This window comes from Salmo salar, chromosome ssa16 (assembly GCF_905237065.1).
Source record: "Salmo salar chromosome ssa16, Ssal_v3.1, whole genome shotgun sequence".
NCBI lineage: Eukaryota > Metazoa > Chordata > Actinopteri > Salmoniformes > Salmonidae > Salmo > Salmo salar.
In genome coordinates, this window is record NC_059457.1 from 39564718 (window position 1) to 39586335 (window position 21618).

At 43.9% G+C, this 21618-nt stretch overlaps 1 protein-coding gene and 1 non-coding gene across 2 annotated transcripts; one reads left to right on the top strand and one right to left on the bottom strand.

The window, feature by feature from the left end:
* Positions 1–4510: 4510 nt before the first annotated feature.
* LOC106573783 (rho GTPase-activating protein 45) lies at positions 4511–21537 on the top strand. The gene is made up of 21 exons (XM_045697236.1): positions 4511–5160; positions 6456–6856; positions 12261–12404; positions 12529–12613; positions 13586–13658; positions 14211–14418; positions 14531–14592; positions 14717–14908; positions 15139–15297; positions 15524–15661; positions 15854–16050; positions 16499–16620; positions 17319–17399; positions 17473–17574; positions 17663–17826; positions 18005–18193; positions 18343–18480; positions 18568–18803; positions 20034–20247; positions 20463–20574; positions 20710–21537. The coding sequence occupies exons 2-21, from the start codon at positions 6484–6486 to the stop codon at positions 21006–21008; spliced, it is 3288 nt and encodes a 1095-aa protein (XP_045553192.1). The 5' UTR covers positions 4511–5160; positions 6456–6483; the 3' UTR covers positions 21009–21537.
* trnaa-ggc (transfer RNA alanine (anticodon GGC)) lies at positions 11225–11300 on the bottom strand. Its single transcript has one exon. It is a non-coding gene; the product is annotated as a tRNA-Ala (tRNA).
* Positions 21538–21618: the final 81 nt, after the last annotated feature.

Consider the following 21618-nt stretch of genomic DNA (forward strand, 5'->3'; position numbering starts at 1 on the left):
GTGCTAGATTAGGGTACAGGATGGCAGCTGTCCAGGAACAGGGTTGGAGAGCCCTGGTTTAGACCAATGATGTATATTAACCCTGGATTGCTGATGCTAAGTGTTGGCCATTGAGAGGCATTGAAGCCACCAGTCATGAATTAATGAAATTCTATACTATTTCAATTAAAATGTTTCAAGGACAACATTACATGTATTTAAATATGTTTTTGTTGTAATGGGGACAGTTAGTAATCTCTAAAAAGTATACTTTAAGGAAAATGTTTTTAGATTATTTACTTTTTTATGCTTAGCTCACATCATGTTATATAAAAAAAAATGCATATAGAATAAACCTGCCAAAAACAAATGTAGACATTCATAAATGCATTTCTATAGCTTCCAAAACATGTTTTACAAAGCGGTGGAAGTGCCAAGATGGAGGCACGGATGCTTAGACACAGCACCCCCTATTAGTCATCTAGTGTATATATAAATCATTGGTTTAGCCCATTTCTGATCTTTATTGAAATTATTTTTCTGGACTGAAAAATATATTGTGTGAAAAGATCTGATGTGATTGGTCAAAAGAAAAATTTGTGGAAAACATATCAGAATTGGGCTGCCTGTGTGAACGCAGCCTATGGCCATTGTTAATACATAATTTTTCTTCGTAATGTTGAAATAAGCATATCTCCAACTACACTCACAAACTGTAAATTTACAATGCCCTCAGAAAGCATTCAGACCCCTTGACTTTTTCACATTTTGCTAGGTAACAGCCTTATTCTAAAATTGATTAAATTGTTTTTTTTCCTCATCAAACTACACACAATACCCCATAATGACAAAGCAAAAACAGGTTTAGACATTTTAGCAAATGTATAAAAAAAAAGAATATGGAAATATCACATTTACATAAGTATTCAGACCCTTTACTCAGTACTTTGTTGAAGCACCTTTGGCAACGATTGCAGCCTCGAGTCTTCTTGGGAATGATGCGCTTGGCACACCTGTATTTGGGGAGTTTCTCCCATTCTTCTCTGCAGATCCTCTTAAGCTCTGTCAGGTTGGATGGGGAGTGTTGCTGCACAGCTATTTTCAGGTATCTCCAGAGATGTTCGATCAGGTTCAAGTCCGGGCTCTGGCTGGGCCACTCAAAGACATTCAAAGATGTGTCCCGAAGTCACTCCTGCATTGTCTTGGCTGTGTGCTTAGGGTTGTTGTCCCGTTGGAAGGTGAACTTTCACCCCAGTCTGAGGTCCTGAGCGCTCTGGAGCAGGTCTTCATCAAGGATCTCTCTGTACTTTCCTCCGTTCATCTTTGCCTCGATCCTGACTAGTCTCCAAGTCCCTGCCGCTGAAAAACATCCCCACAGCATGATGCTGCCACCACCATGCTTCACCGTAGGGATGGTGCCAGGTGGCCACCAGACGTGACACTTGGCATTCAGGCCAAAGAGTTCAGTCTTGGTTTCATCAGACCAGAGAATCTTGTTTTAGGTGCCTTTTGGCAAACTTATAGCGGGGCTGTCATGTGCCTTTTATTGAGGAGTGGCTTCCGTCTGGCCACTCTACCATAAAGGCCTAATTGGTGGAGTGCTGCAGAGATGGTTGTCCTTCTGGAAGGTTCTCCCATCTCCACAGAGGAACTCTAGAGCTCTGTCAGAGTGACCATCAGGTTCTTCGTCACCTCTCTGACCAAGGCCCTTTTCCCCCGATTGCTCAATTTGGCCGGACGGCCAGCTCTAGGAATAGTCTAGGTTTTCCTAAACTTCTTCCATTTAAAAATTATGGAGACCACTATGTTCTTGGGGACCTTCAATGCTGCAAAACATTTTTGGTACCACTCCCCAGATCTGTGCCTCGACACAATCCTGTCTCTGTGCTCTACAGACAATTCCTTATACCTCATGGCTTGGTTTTTTCTCTGATATGCACTGTCAACAGTGGGACCTTATACGGACAGGTTTGTGCCTTTCCAAATCGTGTCCAAATCAAGTTGTAGAAACATCTCAAGTATGATCAAAGGAAACAGGATGCACTTAAGCTCAATTTCGAGTCTCATAGCAAAGGGTCTGAATACTTACGTAAATAAGTGTTAGGGTTGAACTGGCTATTTGTTTGCATAACCTATATAATATACCGGGGAAGCTATGCTACAATATTAAGTATATAAACTACGGATAAGTCAACTGCTGAAGACAAGAACTACACCCGGCGACAGGAAGTGCGTCACTAGGCTGGGACCTGCCTGCACGCCGACGTTAGGGTGAGCAAGTTTAAACCACGCTCCTCCTCCCTCTGACAGGCCAGCATTGAGCGGGAACTATCTCTGTCAGAGTATATAAGAGAGAACAATAGGATGTGACGCTCTCTTCTCTGTCTGCCCTGCGTGGTGTCACAGCGAGACTGTATACGAACATCATATTTTCCATTTGTACTATCATTCTATTTATGAATTAAATAATCAGTGCAAAACTAAGTTGCATGGTGTGTTTATATCCTAATACCAGATTCGAATAGGTGCAACGTGACATAAGGTATTTCAGTTTTTTTGTTTTTAATAAATGTGAGAGAAAAAAATCTAAAAACCTGTTTTCGCTTTGTCATTATGGGGTATTGTGTGTAGATTGCTGAGGACATTGTTTTATTTAATTCATTTTAGAATACGGCTGTAATGTAACAAAATGGGGAAAAAGTCAAGGGGTCTGAATACTTTGTAGGCTACATTGTTCCCACTAATTGGTCTTTTGACCAATCACAGCAGCTCTTTTCACATCAGTTCTTTTTCAGAGCTGATCCGATGGGTCAAAAGACCAATTTGTGATTTTTTTATTAGAATTGCGCTGCCTGTGTAAATACAGCATATCAATTGGTGATTGAGCGGTATACATGAATCACAGCAAAGTTGGTTCCTGTTTCAGACATGTCTTTGGTCATGTTTGTGTGTTTCAAACAAAAACACCTGAATGATTGGTTGACAATAGAGCCTCCCACAATGCAGGCACTGGCTGCAGGATGAAGTTGATCAAATCAAATCAAATGTATTTGTCACATACACATGGTTAGCAGGTGTTAATGCAAGTGTAGCGAAATGCTTGTGCTTCTAGTTCCGACCATGCAGTAATATCTAACAAGTAATATAACCTAACAATTTCACAACAACTACCTTGTACACACAAGTGTAAAGGAATGAATACGAATATATACATACAAATATATAAATGAGTGATGGCCGAACGGCGTAGGCAAGATGTAATAGATGGTATGGAGTACAGTATATACATATGAGATGAGTAATGTAGGGTATGAAAACATATAAATTGGCATTGTTTAAAGTGGCTAGTGATACATTACATCAAGATGGCAAGATGCAGTAGATGGTATAGAGTACAGTATATACATATGAGATGAGTAATAGTAAACATGATATAATATAAAGTGGCAAGTGATAAATTGATTACATAAATTTTTCCATGATTAAAGTGGGTGGAGTTGAGTCAGTATGTCGGCAGCAGCCACTCAATGTTAGTGATGGCTGTTTAACAGTCTGATGGCCTTGAGATAGAAGCTGTTTTTCAGTCTCTCGGTCACTGCTTTGATGCACCTGTATTGGCCTCGCCTTCTGGATGATAGCGGGGTGAACAGGCAGTGGCTCGGGTGGTTATTGTCCTTGATGATCTTTTTGGCCTTCCTGTGACATCGGATGGTGTAGGTGTCCTGGAGGGCAGGTAGTTTTCCCCCGGTGATGCGTTGTGCAGACCTCACTACCCTCTGGAGAGCCTTACGGTTATGGGCGGAGCAGTTGCCGATACCAGGCGGTGATACAGTCCGACAGGATGCTCTCGATTGTGTATCTGTAAAAGTTTGTGAGTGTTTTTGGTGACAAGCCGAATTTCTTCAGCCTCCTGAGGTTGAATAGGCGCTGCTGCGCGTTCTTCACCACGCTGTCTGTGTGGGTGGACCATTTCAGTTTGTCCGTGATGTGTACGCCAAGGAACTTAAAACTCTCCACCCTCTCCACTGCTGTCCCGTCACTGTAGATAGGGGGCTGCTCCCTCTGCTGTTTCCTGAAGAGCAACTGCAAAAGCTTGCAGTTAACTGCAGCAGATAGGAAGAGGCAAAGCGAGAGGATTCACTCCTGTCAAAATCTGTCCATGCAAGAATACAAAATATCCCCATTTGGTCTGCTTATATTGGTCTGCTTAATAAGACCAAGTAGCCTGCCTTTCTACGTTTGGGACAAGGCCTCCCTTTGTTAGGGCAGAGACAAGAGCTTGTCATTATAGACAGTGGCCGTGTTCGAGAGCATCAAAACGACTGCAGGCAATTTCCGACTGACTGGTCTACAAATCACCTTGCATCATAAATAACATCTCATTACTATTTGCAGATCAGTCAGTCATAATTTACCCATGATACATTGCGGTTTTGATCCTCTCGAGCACGGCCAGAATCTCTGACGATGGTCAAGGACTTGACAAAAGTATTCTGCTCGAACGCGCCCAAGGGTCCATATGGATATCATTTGAGCCTACTGGTGGTGGGCGTTCAAAATAGCTAATCACGTCACCAACACACAGGTGTTACTTGATTAGTGTGACGAGCAGGAAACCTTTTCTCAACTGGACTCCTGCCAGACCTCGGCAGTAGGGGACATTGAGGCATTCTCCATTCTCTGGCGTTAACTTACAGCTATTTAACCTCTAATTGGACGCGTTAAAATAGGTTGTACTCCTGGTTTACTATAGAAATGCTTTGTACATTTTTGGATATACGGTGGATGACAAACCTCAAGAGTCCCAATCAAAAGGAGAGTGTCACATCACATGTGCTTTTCTTGCCTTGAGAAAGAAACCAGCGGATGCGGTCTCCGCTTTGTGTTTTTGTGGTGGGCTGTTCAGTGAGCTGGCGCGCTCAATGTTTTACAACGGGAAAAGAGTGAGGCAGCAGCAAACGTGGCTGAAGGTTGGAACCGATGGAAGAGCAGCGCCCGTAATTGGCAGAGCACCAAAGAAGTGCAGAGTCGGGGGATGGGTTGTATGTGAAACTCAAAGAAATCGGGGTAGACGGCAAAGGTACATTGAAGATGTTCTCCCGAAAGAAAAGGGAATTGATTAAAACCCCTTCTATTTCGAAGAAGAGTCGAGCAGGAAGCCCAGGGCCACAGAGTTCAGCAGTAAGTACTAAGGACATTATCTATGATTTCCTCCCATCACTCAGACATATTTCCAGCTCACTGTCTGTCTGCTCCCGAGAAGGGAACTGGGGGACAGAATGACAGAGAGGTCAAGCGTCAGTAGGCTAGATTAGACCTTAATTAAATATCTATTATGGACCAGCAATGACTGGTTTAGTGGGGTATTTTAAAGGCTTAAAGATGAGCAGTTATAGCTGATTTATATGGACACGATTATTAAGTAATTTAAAGTAGCGTAGACACTACTGGAAGTTATGTTTCAATATTTAATGTAGTAGGGAAATACTTAATAGGTGTATTTATATATGATCGTTTTTTTCAGAATGACTCATTTTGTAAACACTAATTTGAAAATGTTTTTGGGTTAGTAAACCAGTACAGGTTTGTCACTCTTGCATGATCAGTCAAGTTTCACAAGTGGCTTCTGCTAAAGATGCTTGTAAACCAATAGGGACATGGACCATGCTGAAACGTGGTGGCAAAGGCAGTTCTAACCCATACATCAGAGAGTAAACAAAGAGGCTCAAGCCAAGAACAAATTGGAAATACTACCAAATAGAGCCATGTCTGGCTGAAACAGGCAGGTCTAGGACAACCCATGTAATCTGTTATCCACCTAGGTTTAAATAAACTCCACACATTTTTCAGAGTGATATTATTTATTCTTCAGAAACTTCTGTGCTTTAAATACTCCTTTTCCTTATTCATGTTCTTCATATTATTTCATACAGTATCCTCCTACAGTTTAAAATAGTGTTCAACACCTGCTGTAGTAGTCCTGAGGGAGCTTCCCACTGGCAAGGTCATCTTCTACTTCATAACCACACCATGCAGCTGCCATTGATACTGTTTACACTGTACGATGTGTATGTTTCAGGCGTCTACACGGCATCCATGACTGAGATGAATGCTGACTTTTATGTAGCCGATATTTCGATGAGCTCTGTAATTTAAGTGTGTTGTAGTTAACTTGATGGGCTGATTTCATTACTTTTGTGTCTTGTCTCATCAAACTGTATAAATTGATGTTGCTCAAAGTGACCTGAGTTTCTCTTTTTTGAGATGTTTCAGGGTGTGGCAAGTGGCCGAGTCAGGAAGTGTTACACATCACAGGATCTTGTGAAAATCTCAGTTGGCCGGTTTACCAACAAGTCTGCCAAACCACTGGCCAAAAATAAGTCATCGTTGTCCTGATGTTTTGGTATATCATGATGTCACCACTGATGTCACATGTCCTTCTCCCTTTCCTCTCACCCTTACTCTCTCTCACCCAGTTGTCCGTTCTCCAGGAGCAGCCTCGTCATGATGCTGTCGACACAACCCCTTCCTCCTCTACCTCCACCCTCCTCACTCCTACCCCAGGTGCCCTACTGGATTCCTCTGTGTCCTGCCCTGGCACCACCAGTGCCCAGCACAGCAAGCTGTTTGGCGGAGGCTGCCCCGTCCCCAGGGGCTACCATGAAGAGGCCGACTGGCCTCAGTCGTCATGCCGGCGCAGAAGGCTTCCCTATCCACTCCAGGGTGTTCACCAAGGGCCAGGGTAAGGGGCCCATCGCCCCCCAGGACAGCCTAGAGAGCACAGCCATCGAGGTGGAGGACATCCCCTCTCTGCTGAGGGATGTGGCCCGCTTCGCTGAGGCTGTGGAGAAGCTGAAGGATGTTGTATTGAGGGAAGGTGAGTGGATATAGGTTCACATAGGTTTGTGCACTTCTCCTTTGTCTGGTTAATGTTTAGCTCTGAGGTAGAGGACACAAAGGCCATGTTCTGCAATGCTTAAAGCACTTTAGATTGTAAAAAGGGACAGGGAGGTGCATTTCCAATGTACAGTTAACCAACAGCCATGCTCAGTGTGTGGAGTCTTGATTTATCATTTGGCTCCTATAAGACAGTTAAACAGGCATACAAGCCTGTAGATGGGACAACTTATCTTCAGAGAACTGGAATAAGATACTTTTTGTCATGTTGTGTATGTGGACACCTGCTCGTCGACCATCTCATTCCAAAATCATAGACATTAATATGGAGTTGGTCCTCCCTCTTTGCTGCTATAACAGCCTCCACTCTTCTGGGTAGGATTTCTACTAGTTACTGACAGTTGGGGCTGTTGCATGTGATGTATTGTTTTCTCTACCTTCTTGCCCTTTGTGCTGTTGTCTGTGCCCAATAATGTTTGTACCATGTTTTGTGTTGCTACCATGCTGTGTTTTCATGTGTTGCTGCCATGCTATGTTGTTGTCTTATGTCTCGCTTAATGTAGTGTTGTCTCTCCTGTTGTGATGTGTGTTTTGTCCTATATTTTTTTGTTTTAATCCCCGGCCCCGCAGGAGGCCTTTTGCCGTCTGGTAGGCTGTCATTGTAAATAAGAATTGGTTCTTAACTGACTTGCCTAGTTAAATAAAAATATGTTGGAACATTGCTGTGTGGACTTGCTTCCATTCAGCCACAAGAGCATTAGTGAGGTCAGCACTGATGTTGGGCGATCAGGCCTGGCTCACAGTTGGCATTCCAATTCATTCCAATGGTGTTCGATGGGGTTGAGACTGATCTCAACGGCTCTGTGCAGGCCTGTCAAGTTCTTCCACACCGATCTCAACAAACCATTTCTGTATGGACCTCACTTTGTGCACGGGGTCATTGTCATGCTGAAACAGGAAAGGGCCTTCCACAAACTGTTGCCACAAAGTTGGAAGCACAGAATCATCTAGAATGTCATGGTATGCTGTAGCATTAACATTTCCCTTCACTGGAACTTAGGGGCCTAGCCCGACCCATGAAAAACAGGCAAAGACCATTACTCCTCATCCACCAAACTTTACAGTTGGCACTATGCATTGGGGCAGGTAGCGTTCTCCTGGCATCTGCCAAAAACTGATTTGTCTGTCGGACTGCCAGATGGTAAAGCGTGATTCAGCACTCCAGAGAACATCTTTCCACTGTACCAATGGCGGCGAGCTTTACACCACTCCAGCCGCCACTTGGCATTGCGCATGGTGATCTTAGGCTTGTGTGCGGCTGCTCGGCCATTGAAACCCATTTCATCAAGCTCCTGACGAACAGTTCTTATGCTGACGTTGCTTCCAGAGGCAGTTTGGAACTCTATAGTGAGTGTTGCAACTGTGGATAGACTCATTTTAGGTGCTACGCATTTTAGCACTCAACGGTTCCGTTCTGAGCCGTTGTTGCTCCTAGACGTTTCCACTTCACAATAACAGCACTTACAGTTGACCAGAGCAGCTCTAGCAGGACATCAATTTGACGAACTGACTTGTTGGAAAGGTGGCATCCTATGACGGTGCCACATTGAAAGTCATTGAGCGCTTGGAGATTGCATGGCTGTGTGCTCGATTTTATACAGGTGTGGCTCAAATAGCCGAATCCACTAATTTGAAGGGGTTGTCCATATACTTTTGTATTTATAGTATATTTCAGTGTGCACATAATTGATATGCGTTTGTTATTTGGCGTGCTTAAGACTGCATCATGAACATTTGCTATTGTTTCTTTATTCTCTGTGAGGATGTTTGAAATCGCCACTACTGGTGAAGATGCGCCACACGTTAGCATGCACTCAGACCAATGGTGTTTTTGCTCTCCTTCTGCTCACCACGTGGTGCATGTGGAAGGGGCGAGGGGAATGGCGGGGCGAGCTTTGCACAAACGACCCAGAGCTCTCACTCACTGAACAGCTGAGTTTCCGTAGCGTAGGAGCAGTGACCGCACTCCAGCAGACTCCTGTTTACTGCAGTTTCTGACATGTCTCTCTGTCAGCACTCAAGCAAAATAGCTGGAGCAAAGGTTTTTCCTTTGGCCAAAAAACATTTATAGTTACCTTAGAGTATTGTGTTTTCCATCCTCAGGACACAGGCTGATTGTGTCAGATGTATTTTATTGATGCAATAAGATAAAAGAAGTGCAACATAAGTGACTGAACAATTTTCAACTTCAACGGCTTGAGAGTCAGGCCAACAATAATGGTCTCCCTTTGGAACATGGGTTTTTTGCTCTCAAAGCGAAGGAAGGGTTATGGTTTCTCCACCTTCTTATTGTAAACATACCCAACATGTGACTGTTGTAGAAATCTAAACAGGAAGCTATGATGGATGGCCTTTGACAGAGAACTCTTTCAGACTTCCTCCTCACAGTCCACTGCTTCAGTCTGACCTGTGACACTGTCAATACTACAATACTGCTTCCAGCCTAGCCTTGTGATGGTCTGAGGTTAATCTCCCGGGTTAATCTCCCGGTTAATCTCCCGCTGAACCTATCACATGATATCGGAAGTTACAGTTTCCCTTCGGAACCTAACTTATCTCCGAGTTAAATTCTGACAACCCACAGAGACTAACCATCAGTATTTCAGTTATTGACACTTGCGTTTAAGTGTTTACCAAATATTTAATCTACTAGTGAAATATACAGTGCCTTCAGAAAGTATTCACCCCTTGACTTTTTCCTCATTTTGTTACAGCCTGAATTTTAAAAAGGATTTTCTTTGTCACTGGCCTACACACAATACCACAATGTCAAAGTGGAATTATGTTTTTAGAAATGTTTCCAAATTAATAAAAAATGAAAAGTTGAAATCTTGTCAGTAAGTGTTCAACCCCTTTGTTATGGTGAGTCTAAAAAAAGTTCAGGAGTAAAAATGTGCTTAGCAAGTCACATAATAAGTTGCATGGGATCTGTGTGCAATAATAGTGTTTAACATGAAGAAAAATCCTGACTATCCCATCTCTGTACGGCACACACACACTTATCTGTAAGGTACCTACATCGAGCAGTGAATTTCAAACACAGATTCAACCACATAGACCAGGGAGGTTAAAAAAAGCAGACATTGAATATCCCTTTGAGCATGGTGCAGTTATTAATTTTATACTTTGGATGTTGCAACAATACACCAGGGTCTCCATTAGAAAACTGTGTCCCCGGACAATGCGACTGGCAAGATTTTAATTTATCAGACATCCATATGCATTGGGTGCATAACTCATTGGGCGTCCACCGACGGTGCTCAAAATCACAATTTAGATTATTATAATTAATCTTAACAGAATATAAATAAAGTAGAGCAATGTTCTTATACCAACATGACAGGTTTTTATTGAAAGGAAAACAACCTGTCCTATAGGCTATTTCTACGAACATTTGAATTAAAGATGAATTATGCAGAAATTGCTCTGCCATTTCTTGGTTGCAAAAATTCTTTATTAACATTTGTTAAAATTAAGGTAAACAAAAATGATGGCAAAGTGTAGAGAATCAATCATTGTATCTAAACCACTGTGAAAAATATTTTCCATAACCAAAAAATTGCATTTTCAGGTGTTTGAAGCTGCTGTACAAAACTATGTGAATTTGGTCAGGTCGCCCAAAAAGTTACATATTGCAGCTTTAATAAATAACAAAACGCAGGTGTTTTCAAATGCAATCTAGGTCACTCTAATTTAATTTACAGTGCATGAACATTTTAATTAGGCCTACTTGCAATAACAAAACGTGGCTGTCAACGAACACCAGGGCCGGCCCACTCCCCATTCTCGCTGCGATTTTTAGCACCACAGCAGTGGAGAGGCCGCTCTAGACGGCCACAAAACAAGGAAATTATGTTGGACAATCAAATTTAAGGCTGGTTCACTGAGAGCTTATTTTGCAATGCTCCTGTGAAACGACAGCACGTTACATGCATTTTATGAAAGCTCTCATTTCCAAAGCTCAAATGATCTCTCTTTTAACAATTCTACTGGATGATGTTATGTTTATTGTAAATTAAACTATAGTGAGGTCGTATGATATAACGGAAACCCTGCAAATACACCCAGTCACTACAAAGATACACGCAGTCTTCCTAAATCAGTTGCCGGAGAGGAAGGAAACCGCTTAGGGATTTCACCATGAGGCCAATTATGATTTTAAAACGGTTGAAGTTTAATGGCTGTGATAACTGAGGATGGATCAACATTTACATTACATTTGTCATTTAGCAGACGCTCTTATCCAGAGCGACATGCAGTTTATTTTAATTTTAAATTTGTTTGTACTGGCCCCCCGTGGGAATCGAACCCACAACCCTGGCGTTGCCCACACCATGCTCTACCAACTGAGCCACAGGGAAGGCTACAGCAACATTGTAGTTACTCCACAATTCTAATCTAAATGACAGTGTAAAGAAGGGTGAATACAAAGCGTTATGTTTGGGGAAACACATCTGAGTACCACTCTTCATATTTTCAAGAATGGTGGTGGCTGCATCATGTTGTGGCTATGCTTGTTATCGGCAAGTACTAGGGTTTGGGGGGATAAATCTGCTTTCCAACAAACACTGGTCGACAAATTGACCTTTCAGCAGTAAAATAACCTAACACAAAGTCAAATATACACACTGGAGTTGCTTATCAAGATGAATGTTCCTGAGTGGCCTAGTTTAATTTGACTTAAATCTATGGCAAGACTTAAATGGCGGTCTAGCAATGATCAACAACCAACTAGACTGAGCTTGATGATTTAAAAAAATAAATAATAATGGCCAAATATTGTACAATCCAGGTGTGCAAAGCTCTTAGAGAATTACCCAGAAAGACCCACAGCTGTAATCACTGCCAAAGGTGATTCTAACATGTATTGACATGGGGGGTTGAATACTTATCTAATCAAGATACTTTGTTGTTTTACAGTTCTGATGTCTTTGCTATTATTCTACAATGTAGAAAATTGTAAAAATAAAGAAACCCTTGACTGAGTAGGTGTCCTAACGTTTTGACTGGTGCTGTAAGACTTCACACAGTCACATAATGATACAACAGGATGTTAGCTCTAATACTGTGACCAACCATGAAAGAGTCAGGATATAAAGAAAATCCCCATGTTATGTGGATTCCATATTGTGATGGTGATCCTTGTCAGACCTCAGACAGCCTCATCTCCCTAACATCAACCATATCACTGGGGTTGTAACTGCTGCTCAGTAGATACACAAACAGGTAGGTTAATTCCTCTGTGTGGCTGTAGACAGATGGTCTGTATTAGGAATGGCATAGGATCCATGTCTCTTGTCTGTCTGACTTTCCCCTGTCTGTAGACAAGCAGGAGAACCGTTGCCCTGTGGCCCATGAGTGCCTGGGGGAGGTCCTGAGGGTCCTACGACAGGTCATCAGCACCTACCCCCTCCTCAACACTGTGGAGACCCTCACTGCTGCAGGCAAACTCATATCTAAGGTCAAAGGTGAGACTTCTGGCTGGACCAATCAGTGGTCTACTACCTAGGTTCAGAAAGGCCATGTTTTTAGTACAATGAGTTTTTAAAATTGCCAAGATGGGCTAGAATGAACACATTATTTTGATTGCAGGATTTCACTATGAGATGTGTAATGACACAGAAAAGAAGGACTTTGAGACGGCCATTGAGACCATTGCAGTTGCTTTTAGTAGCAAGTAAGTAAATGGTACACCTGTTTCTCAGTACTGTATGTATTGCCCTGAGCTAGAAACAATATTCACGGGTCCTGAAATAAGCCACAGATGTCTCTGTATGTCACAGTTATTTTACTGTTTACAACTTGAGATGCAACAACACTGTTCTCTGGCACAGAGTAGTGGGACATGACCACATGTGGTGTCCTCAGTGGTCAGGTCAGTGGGGGTGTGTGACGACTGTAGAAGTACAGTGTGTGTGAGAGAACTGGAGCTTAGAGAGAAACGCAGTGGCACATATGCATGGGGCTCAGTAGAAAACAGGAAATGTAGTGGTGGTTTTCTTTTCTTCCGTAACCACGGACACAAAACCAAATCGCAGCCATTTGGCTTCTGTTGTCTCAACAGATTATTATTTACAGACCAGGAATAGGTGCGTCTGTTTTTTACATTTTATTTTACCTTTATTTAACCAGGTAGGCCAGTTGAGAACAAGTTCTCATTTACAACTGAGACCTGTTCTCTATGTGTATGCACGATAATGGTAGTTTTTATACAAACATATCACTCTCTCAAAATACAATTGGAGAAATGTACGGCTAAAACGTTCTGAGACGTGTACAGTATATTGCACATATGTGTGTTTTTAAAGTTGTGAATATGAATATACACACATTACCAAAGAGTGCTTGTTCACACCCTGGCCCTTTACAGAGTACAACACACAGCAGCAACAGGGCAAAGTAGGAAGTTAAATGGTGGCACAGAGCCTGGAGCCTGGCATGAACTGTTTCCTGATGCTCTCTTCTCCTTGTTTCCTTTCCATGACCATCGGCGGGTGAAATAACTAGAAATGTACCCTCCACATTGCTTTAACCTATTTTGTCCCTCATATATTAGTACTTTCTGTCTCTGTGATGGTGGTAGTATCTCTGTGTAATGGTCTCTGTGATGGTGGTAGTATCTCTGTGTAATGGTCTCTGTCCTCCTCAGTGTGTCAGAGCTACTGATGGGGGAGGTGGACAGCAGTACCCTACTGTCCCTGCTGCCAACAGAGAAGAGCAGGGTGAGTGGAGGTTAATGTGGCTTTCTTGTGTGTGACAGTCTCAGAGTGGATGTTTGTGGGGCACGGAGGCAGCAAGGCCAACTTCCTGGCAGTGAGTCTTTATCTCTGGCTTTTCTTCACTCTCTCTCCTGTTGTGGCCACACACACACACACACACACACATACACAGGCCAGATAACAGCTCCTTCAACCTCCTCCATCAATACCACTCCTACACTGACACACTGAATTCATCAGACCTGCACACACTGGGATTATTATTGCCCACAGTCTATGTGCCAAATGCTATATACTTCCGTTTACAGTGGAACATCCATCATTCAATTGCACATCCCCATCCATGAGATGCCACTTGGCATCGCTCTATTAAATATTTGTTTGTATTGGCTCTGGGAAAGTGTCCTGCCAAATGATTGTGTAGTGCCAGAAATGTTTTCTATGTAGTTGGCCATTTGCAATGGTTTGAACTGGTCATTTAGTGTGTAATGTTAATATCTTCCAAAATAAGGTACTATTCATGAGTGGTTAAACTCTCCCTCTCTCTTTGTCCAGTCTATGGAGAACCTCTACAGGGCGTCAGGTCAGGGGCTAGAGGGAGCTCAGATGACGGGTGACCTGCAGGACTTTGGCCGGGCCGAGGAGGTAGACATGCTGCTGCAGCGTAGTGAAGGGGGAGTGGACTCTGCTCTGGCCTACGCCAAGACCATCTCTAAATGCATGAAGGACCTGATGAGCTATGTGGAGAAGAGGACCTCACTGAGTGGGCACACAGACACCGCAGTCCACACAGATAATAATGGACATTTAGGTTGATTCTTCTACCCTTCAATTAAACATATTAAGTTGATTCGCCCATATCTTCCCCCGTCTAGAGGTGGAGTTTGCAAAGGGCTTACAAAGACTGTACCAGTCCAGCAAACACAGCATCACACACGTAAGCCCTGGTGGTTTTGTCTTTTCTAATAAAAGGAAAGGAGTACCTAATTCACTCTCGTCAAAATGATTCCATCCATTTCAAGAGGCTCCTGTGACCACGCTCTTTCCTCTCCCTCTCTCAGCACCACATGCCCTTCTACTCCATCTACTCTCTGGCTCTGGAGCAGGATGCAGAGCAGAGCAGTGGGGTGCAGCAGGCCACCTCCACACTGCACAGCCAGACCTTCCTACAGCCTCTGACACAGCGTAAACACGAGCATGAGAAGAAACGCAAGGAGATCAAGGAACAGTGGCACCGAGCCAAGAGGAAACTGGTCAGGTCCTTGCTAGTGCTATTTATGCAATATGTTGTCTCCTATTTTGATTATTTGTCTCATATTGCCATGATGTTTACAGGAATGAATTTGTCTTATTGAGATGTATCTTTTTAAAACATTATTTGACAAGACGTCCACACAAAGTATTTTGAAGAATACCCTTATCTTAGTTTTTTTCAAGAGTTTTCCCAATTTGTGTAACTGAAGACTGTGTTTTTGTGATCCAGCTGGAATGTGAGTCTAACCTGCGCAAGGCCAAGCATGCCTACATGGCTCGCTGTGAGGAGCACGACAAGGCAGCCACTAGCAGAGCAGCAGAGGAGGGAGGCTCCACCTCCAAGTCTCTGGGCAGGAAGTTACGAGTGGAAGAAGAGGCTCGCAACAAGGTTCCCATCACCACATAAAGTTATTTATCCTCATTCTCTCTTTTCTCCTCTCTTCTACTCATCTCTCCTCTCCATATCTCGCATCTTTTCTCCAGTGAAATTTCCTAATCTCTTTGCCGTCAGTCCGGTCTCTGACTGCAAGTCATTGTCAAAGCCTATGGCCATTTTTCAATGAGACTGTATGCCATTAGCCTGGCTGAGAATTGACCAGCCTGTGTGTGTTCAGGCTGAGGAGGCAGAGGCCACCTACAGGATGTGTATAGCAGACGCCACCACCCAGCAGCAGGAGCTGGAACATGTGAAGGTCAATGTGCTCCGACTTCTGCAGGAGGTCATCCAACAGAGTGACCAGACCCTGCGCTCGGTCAGTATACTACCACACACACACACGTATAGACCCTGGAATCAAGTTATTATCAATAGACCGCTCATACAGTCCCCACCACAACACACATACACTCAGACCAATTGTTTGCTCAGAAAGTCTTTGCCTCCACCTCTCTCTCTATCTCTCACGCCTACCTGACTTCCGTTCTATTCCTCTCCTTCCCTCCAGGCTACCATCTCGTACTACCAGATAATGCACATGCAGACAGTGGCGTTGCCGGTCCACTACCAGACTCTGTGTGAGAGCAGTAAGCTGTATGACCCAGGACAGCAGTACGCTGCCCACGTCCAAGACCTGCAGCTCACTAAGGAACCAAAGGTCAACTACCAGTTTGAGCCCTACACCGCCGCTGCAGCCTCCACACAGTGAGTCACCACTAGCCTCAAAGCATAATAAAAATAAGTGTATTTGTTAGGTGCCTATAAATGGGTTAGCTGACAACGTCACCAAAACAATATACTTGAATGGAGCAGAAGTCTGTGTGGTGGTGTTATTCTGAATGGTCAGATGGCAACAATCACAAGCAGCTGCCATGTGGGGAATCGTAGGTGGTTTATTTCAGCTAGTTGTATCTTGTTTTGACTGATGTCACTTCTATGCTACTATGGCTAAAATTCACTAGCTAGCTAACCAACAACTGTAACTATGTATTCGAGAGACAACTGCTCATTGTGCAAATGTATTTGTTTTCAATTAACATTGGAGACGACACATAGTTAAAATGTTGTCAACGTTCTAAGCCAACCCCATCTGTTTTGCCCCATAGTTGCACCAAGATTAAAGTCACAGTAATAGATAATATTTTTCATTCAGGCAGCCAGCTCGACCCCGTAACGACAGCTTCAACACAGACCAGCAGAGCAGCTCTGAGGGTCAACCCAGCACCGGAGAGACCATGACCGACGAGGACCGCAGTGCTGAAAATCCCAGAAAGAGTGTGGAATGTTTTATGATATTTATTTGGTTCTTACTGCCTTGTGCCATCTCACCATGCAAGACCTTAAATCACTGCTCTAGCTTTACAGCGCAAGACAAAATGGTGTAGACCTTCAGTATACACTGAGTGTACAAGACTTTAACAAATGATTATCATGCTCTTTCCATGACATAGACTGAACAGGTGAATCCAGGTGAAAGCTATGATCACTTGATGTTACTTGTTAAATCCACTTCAATCAGTGAAGATGAAGAGGAGGAGACAGGTTAAAGAAGGATTTTTAAGCCTTGAGACAATTGAGACATGGATTGTGTATGTGTGCCATTCAGGGTGAATGGGCAAGACAAAAGATTTAAGTGTCTTTGAATGGGGTATGGTAGTGGGTGCCAGGTGCACAGGTTTGTGTCAAGAACTGCAACGCTGCTGAGTTTTTCCACGCTCAACAGTTTCCTGTGTGTATCAAGAATGGTCCACCTCCCAAAGGACATCCAGCCAACTTGACACAACTGTGGGAAGCATTGAAGTCAACATGGGCCAGCATCCCTGTGGAATGCATTCGACACCTTGTGGGGCATGGGCTCTACAACAAATTGAGACTGTTCTGAGGGGGGAAAACGGGTGGGGGGTGCAACTGAATATTAGGAAGGTGTCCTTCATGTTTTGTAGTCTGTGATAATGTTGTGTACCCTTCCTCAGGACAAGGCCACAAATCGTGGGGTTCTACAGTGAGTGATGCAGACAGTGTAGGTGGCCTGGAATCTCCTACCACCAGTACAAGTAAGCCATGCACTCTATCTGGCCATCTCCTACAGTACTGTAGCTGTGTGTGTTATAGTTGTGTATGTTTCAGGTGACATCAGTAAAATGGCGCGCACCTCCTCCACCGGGACCATGTCATCGAATGAGGATCCGGATGAGAAGGACGAGAACGTGGCTTCCTTCCAAGCACCAAGTGAGACTAGAGATCCACCTCCTCTCTGTTTGCCAACCAGTCAATAATTAATGAATTAATTGATAAATGCATTAATCTTCCTCTGCAGAGATAAATGGCATGGAGCCAGAGATGGCGGTTCCAACCAGACCTTTCCGGAACATTGGGCTCTCCAAAGCCGCCCAGACCCACCAGCTGCGTAAACTCCGCACCCCGTCCAAGTGTCGGGAGTGCGACAGCTACGTGTACTTCCAGGGAGCAGAGTGTGAGGAGGTGAGTAAAAATGCCATCTCCTTCGCCACCTTTTACGCTGCGAAAGCAATCGAATTTGGCTGGTAGATCGGCTGCATACTTCTGTTTTTCTGTGTAAAGGATCTCTTAAGACTTTTTTTCATTGGTTATCATCCTGACCTCTAACCCCTTGACCTATGCCCCCTGTCCTCTACACTAGTGTTTCCTGGCATGTCATAAGCGGTGTTTGGAGACGTTGGCCATCCAGTGTGGCCATAAAAAACTGCAGGGTAGACTCCAGCTGTTCGGCCGAGACTTCTCCCAGGTGTCCAGCGACAGCTCCAACGGCATCCCCTTCATCATCACTAAGTGCATCTCTGAGATAGAGAGACGAGCCCTGAAGATGAAGGTGAGGGAACAGGGGATGAAGGAAAGAAGTCTGGCGGGTCTGTTGCTTGAAATGAGCATAATGGTTGGTTGTATGAATGCATTATTTTCTTTCTCCCTCTCCTTTAACATTTTCTCTCTCTTCCCATTTATCTCCATCACTCTCTGCAGGGTATCTACAGAGTGAATGGGGTGAAGACTCGTGTGGAGAAGCTATGTCAAGCCTTTGAGAACGGCAAGGAACTAGTGGAGCTATCGCAGTGTCCCCCCCACGACATCAGCAATGTCCTTAAGCTCTACCTCCGACAGGTACACACCTTGTCAGTTTCAGCCTCCATATTTAATTGCACTTATCAGTTAGCATTGGATAAGATCATCTCCCTCTCTCCTCCACAGCTTCCAGAGCCCATCATGTTGTTTCGTCTGTACAACAGCCTGATGGGGCTGGCCAAGGAGAGCCTGCTGACTGAGGGAGGGGAGGCCGGGACAGGGAAGGGGCCAGAGCTGGTGGACCTGGGGCCAGCCACTGACCCAGCGATCCTGGCTGTGGTTGATAGACTCAGAGAGTTGCTGAGAGAACTGCCCAAGGCTAACATAGCCACGCTGCGCTACATCTTACGCCACCTGCGCAGGTGAGCTAGAACATTGCATTGAACATTGCTTAAAAACTTTCCTGACTATCATCAAACATATCTATGGCCGGGTTAGCTGACGTCACGAAGACAATGCACGCACTTCAATGGGGCAGAACGCTGTGGTTGTGATTCTGAATGGTCAGATGGCTAGCAACAATGACAAGAAGCTGCCATGTGGGAAATGGCAGGTGGCTCGATTCAGCTAGTTTTATCTTGTTCTTGATGTCATGTGTATGCTAATATGGCTCAAATTTGCTAACTAGCTAACCAACAACTGTAACGATGTATTTGAGACGAGTGCTCACTGTTAAATGTATGTTTGTAATTAACATTTAAACTATATTGCGTCTCCAATCTAAGCCAACCCTTATCCCTGTGCAACTATGGGGCCATTTTTGTTGCTAAACAACCAACCCCTCACATATCATCAACTTAGATTCACCATTGTGACCATGTATTAGGAATGTTACAAATGGAGATTTAAAAAACATTTTTTTTTACCTTTAAACAGCTAATTATTATTTTTGTTTAAACTAATAATTCATAAAATTCCACTTGAATTCACAATTCAGCTGCGGTTTGGGTCTCACCACTGTGCGTCTCTTTCAGATGGTTAAGCATCGCAAAGTGTGCATTTTCTTCTCATTTAACTTGTCAAAGTATTGCCATACAGGACTTGGCTGCAGTCGCTTGCCTTTCGCTGCCATTTTTCCAACCGCTAACTACAATGACGTAGTGGTGGAGAGTAGACTCCAAAATAATTGATACCTCGACTCCTTGCAAGTCGACTCCCATTTCTTGAGTGTTTAGATTCAACTCCTAAAATTCAGTATTTTTGGAAAGGTGAAGACTAGCAAGGGACGGCCGTGGAGAGGCGAGGGGCACAGTATAGGTAGGTCGTCCACCAGACAGACCTCAACGAATAGGCTAGGATATTAAGATGCAACACTTCGCTCTCGCACAGTCACACACAGTATCTCCGCATGTGCACGGGTTCGCTTCCCGCTGTTCAGTGTGGTAGATAGGGCACCAAAACAAAGAAGTTGAGCCTCGCGCTTCAACGCTCTTAGTTGCGGAAATTGACCCACTATGCTGTTTACATTCTGCATCTTTTTTCAGTTAAGGATTTTAATGTTTAAAATATTCACCCCTTCCATGTTTTAACTTTTTTTTTTACCTCTCCCTGTCATATCATCCATGTTGCCCCCTTCCCTGCTCTTTCCTCAGGATTGCAGAGTTAGAGCAGGACAATAAGATGAGTCCCAGTAACCTGGGCATCGTGTTTGGCCCCTCTCTGATGCGGCCCCGGCCCACTGGGGCCACAGTGTCCCTGTCCTCTCTAGTGGACTACCCCCACCAGGCCCGCATCATAGAGACTCTCATAGTCTTTTACACAGCCATCTTCCAGTCCTCCAGCAGTCACCCATTCTCCACCCAACAGGTGTGTTGTGTGCCTGTCTTTGGTTGTAGAGGATGCGTGTACATACTTTAGTTCAGCAAAATTACATGTTAAAGAATATTTCAAACATACAAAGAATGTGAATGCTTTCAGTTTACCTACCCACAATAGCTCAACCAATACCAGAGTTGTGAATGGTTTGAACTCAAGCTCCGTATTTTATCTTAAGTTTTGTTTGTCTCCCCCTGCTGGTATAGACTGTCGGTGCGGGTATAGATAAGAACAGCAGTGCTGCGGTCGCTGATGTTGAGGAACAGGATGCCAATGAGGAACAGAGCAGAACAGACTCTGACAAGATGGAGGGCTGTGGTAAGAGATGTTTAGATGGACTTGTGAAGAATTGCCTTTGCTTTTTTGATTTTAGTACATCTTTATAACTTGTATTTATCCAGGTGAGTCTGACCAGTGTCACTTCATTACATCCCTTCACTTTTCTCCACGCAGGCAGTTCTCCAGGCTCCCTGGGTTCCAGTGAGCAAATGGTGGACTCTGACTCGGAGCTGGATGAGACTGGGAGGGGGTCCACACACTGTCCCCACAGCCTGGTCAAACTGGAGAGCAAGGTCAGCACAGAGGATGACCAACTGAGCTGCAAGGATAGCCTGAAACTCTCCAGACCGTCTCTTCCTCAGCCGGTCCTGGTTCCAGACCAGGAGAGTCCTGGTCCCGATGCCTTGAACCATGACCCCCGTGACAGTGAGCCCGACCTAGAGGAGTGTGAGCAGGAGCTGAGCTCAACGTGAATCAGTCCCAACAACCATGTTCTGGGCCTGTGTGGGGCAAAGGTTAGTGTGCTGCCCAGGGACAGGGAGCCAGTTTGTGTAAACACGGCCTGTGCAATGTGTCAACCACACTGAAAGGTTTTACGGAGTTTAAGTGTACTTCCAGTCTGGTGGATGTTACCACGAATCTTGGTTTTAACTTTGGTATTAAAATGTCATGAAATACTACATGACACATTCATCATGGACACTTGGTTATAGCTGTTTTCTGTCAGCATTAATTCTAGTTATAACAAGCTGTGATTTCATTTTGAAGATAATCTATTTCAAAAAGTATTTACATTGCTCTTATGCTTGAATAGTGAGTTGTCTTGTATGTGTGATTTATCTAAGATAATTATTCCAGGTATTGAAGGTGCTGCTGGTTTTATTTCAGCACTAAAATCCAAAAAAATGCATCTTTAGATCTTAAGTTAAGTTGGATGTATTTGTCTTTCTGCTGAATTCACTGTTGACATTGTCAGTAATAAAGAATGCTATTAAATGTTGACTTATGCCTTGTAAAACAACCATTTCATTGAAACTATAGCCTCATTTATACCTGCTGCTACTCTAGGTGACAGATGCTAAT

Excerpts from the sequence above, each read along its gene's own strand:
- LOC106573783 (XM_045697236.1), top strand. The coding sequence starts at position 6,484 with ATGATGCTGTCGACACAACCCCTTCCTCCTCTACCTCCACCCTCCTCA. Across the intron at positions 16,621-17,318 it reads TGCTGAAAATCCCAGAAAGA|GACAAGGCCACAAATCGTGG; the intron begins GTGTGGAATGTT and ends ACCCTTCCTCAG. Across the intron at positions 18,804-20,033 it reads ATCTTACGCCACCTGCGCAG|GATTGCAGAGTTAGAGCAGG; the intron begins GTGAGCTAGAAC and ends CTCTTTCCTCAG.